This window comes from Sprattus sprattus (genome assembly GCF_963457725.1).
Source record: "Sprattus sprattus genome assembly, contig: scaffold_102, whole genome shotgun sequence".
NCBI classification, from domain to species: domain Eukaryota; kingdom Metazoa; phylum Chordata; class Actinopteri; order Clupeiformes; family Clupeidae; genus Sprattus; species Sprattus sprattus.
This window is the reverse complement of record NW_027666871.1, coordinates 22,501-25,000: the sequence shown is the minus strand read 5'-3', so window position 1 is coordinate 25,000 and position 2,500 is coordinate 22,501. Positions and strand designations below refer to the sequence as shown.

General features: G+C 46.9%; 1 protein-coding gene across 1 annotated transcript in view; it reads left to right on the top strand.

The window, feature by feature from the left end:
* Nucleotides 1-2,500, top strand: part of trib2 (tribbles pseudokinase 2) — a 12,567-nt gene that overhangs the window by 19 nt on the left and 10,048 nt on the right. The window contains exon 1 of the mRNA XM_080860981.1: nt 1-906. This exon is cut by the window's left edge and continues 19 nt beyond it. Within this exon, the coding sequence (XP_080717107.1) occupies nt 637-906 (270 nt within the window). The 5' untranslated portion in view covers nt 1-636. The remainder of the gene's footprint in view (nt 907-2,500) is intronic.

Genomic DNA, 2,500 nt, shown 5'->3' with positions numbered 1-2,500 from the left:
GGAAATCGAGCCTTTCCCCTTAATGCATTTTGCGTAAAATAGTTAGCCTTGTAGCTAACAATTGTCGACAGTTTTGCACTTGACTTCTTGGTGTATTCTCTCACCCGTGCTACCTAGTCTCTTGCAACATTAACGATATCACTTGGTCGATTTGTCTACATTAATGTCACAATTATCCAGTCGAGCACTGAGCATTGAGGGTTGTCTTTTCGCACTTTAACTTAAGCAACTTTTCCTTATTGCGGTGGATAAGCTGTATTTCCATTTATATGTATCGTTTATGATATACACTAGGTCTTGGCAGCTGGGCATGGTATTTTTGTGAAATCTGTCCGCATTTGAAGTGGATCCCGTCGCCTTTGTCTAATCTCTTATCTGGCTACGTAGCCAGCTACTCATTTTTTGTATTGTAGCAATAGACGTGCGCCTCAAATTTAGTATCGACAAATCAGTAGCTCATGCAGTGCATTTTTGGGCATTGAGTCGACGCAGTATTCGATTCGACGCGTTCTATATAGCCCTTAAATTGTGGTGAATGATTGCCGACCGCCTCTGATTCGACCGCCATTCCCGGTGGAATTCCCTTGCACAATCGAAGATCACCCGCTTCCCCTGGAAATATCTCCGCGTATCCCCATGAACATACAGAGGTCAAATCCCATTAACATTTCACGTTATGGGAGGTCACGGCACAAAGCGCACGACTTTGAGGAGTTAACTTGCCTGAGGACTACAGAATCGAATCAGAGTTTCAGTCCTAATTTGGGATCCCCGAGTCCCCCAGAGACTCCGGATTCTTCTCATTGCATTTCTTGCATCGGGAATTACCTCTTGTTGGAGCCCCTAGCGGGAGACCACGTTTTCAGGGCCGCCCACCTTCATACTGGCGAGGAGCTCGTCTGTAAGGTAAGAGTATACTGTACAGCAGTAGCAAGGTATTTCCCTGCCTTTCTGAAATGATCGACTCCGATGTGAGTCCTTGACGTGGCTAGTATGAGTGCATCTGTGTCGGGACGACAGCGCAGTCTACACTGGTTCAGTTTAAATCGCCAGCATTATTCTCTAGTTCAATTTTGCAACATTGTATCTATATACTAAGAGACTTATATAAACACTGTAATACCTCAAATGCCTTTCTAAACGCTAGGAACGAACGTGTTTGCATCACGTGGTGCATTTCGCATTTAATTCACGGATGGAAACGTGAACCCATGTGCCCCAGAGGTCACTCAATACCCCCTCCCCCCGGTCGATTTATTATCCTAAACGCAACGCATGGCCGGAGGAACTGTCCTAACCTGGCGGGGGAATATGGCTGTAATAGAGAGCATCTGGGTAATGGAAAAACGTTGCCCATCGCCGTGACAACAAGCGTGGTATGCGCCTATCTGTGATGTCGGTCGGGTTTCATGAGTTAGCATTGACAAAGGGGGAGAGTAACAGTAGCCCTCTTTAAACTTTTGGCCCGATCCTTGATTTTGCTTCCTCTTTTGTAATCTTCCCAGCAGCGCCGGGTTCATGCAAGCGTCATGGCAATTTAACCTCGCTGTGTGTTTGGCAGGAAGAGGCCTCAAGCCGAAAAAAAATAAAATGAATGGAAATACCATTGTGGTTATGGCTGTGCTCTCGCTTCAAAACGCACTCGTTCTGTCTCTGTCGCTCTCCTACTCGCACACAAACACACAGTTCTGCGCCCCCCCAACACACACACACGCACAAAATCTCAAACACATACCACTCAGCACAGATAGACACACACGCACACACACAATATACATACATACATACATACATACATACATACATACATACATACATACATACAACACTCTCTCTATATTTATATATACTGTATATAGGCCTACATACACTTAAGACATCTAAAAACTAAGATAGACACACATATAAATATTTAATGGATCAGCAGAAAAGGTTTAACATCATTGAAGTTCAACTATTAAGACTAGTTTGTTTTTTGTAAAGCCAGTCGTCTTTCTGTATTTGCGCGTGTAGGTCGTGTCATTATCAGACCTCCTACTGTTTGCGGCACACAAGGAAGTGGCACGCCGGTCACACGGCGTCACAGATCTGGGCACCGCACCGGGGCGTCTATTTCCTGCTGGCGCATTGATAAGACCCTGGCCTTTAGTCCTCTGTCGCCACAACGCTATAAATATCACAGCACCCAACTTTAAACGACTGTTACTAAGCAACACCAAAGATCAATGTGGGTTTTTGGGGGGGGGGGGGGGGGAAAGTTAGCTGCAGCGCATGCAGGGCCTGCAGGAGGGCCATGCATGTGCTGTAGGAGGGCCATGCATGCATGTGCTGTAGGAGGGCCATGCATCAGCTGTAGGAGGGCCATGCATGTGCTGCAGGAGGGCCATGCATGCATGTGCTGTAGGAGGGCCATGCATGCATCAGCTGTAGGAGGGCCATGCATCAGCTGCAGGAGGGCCATGCATCAGCTGCAGGAGGGCCATGCATCAGCTGTAGGAGG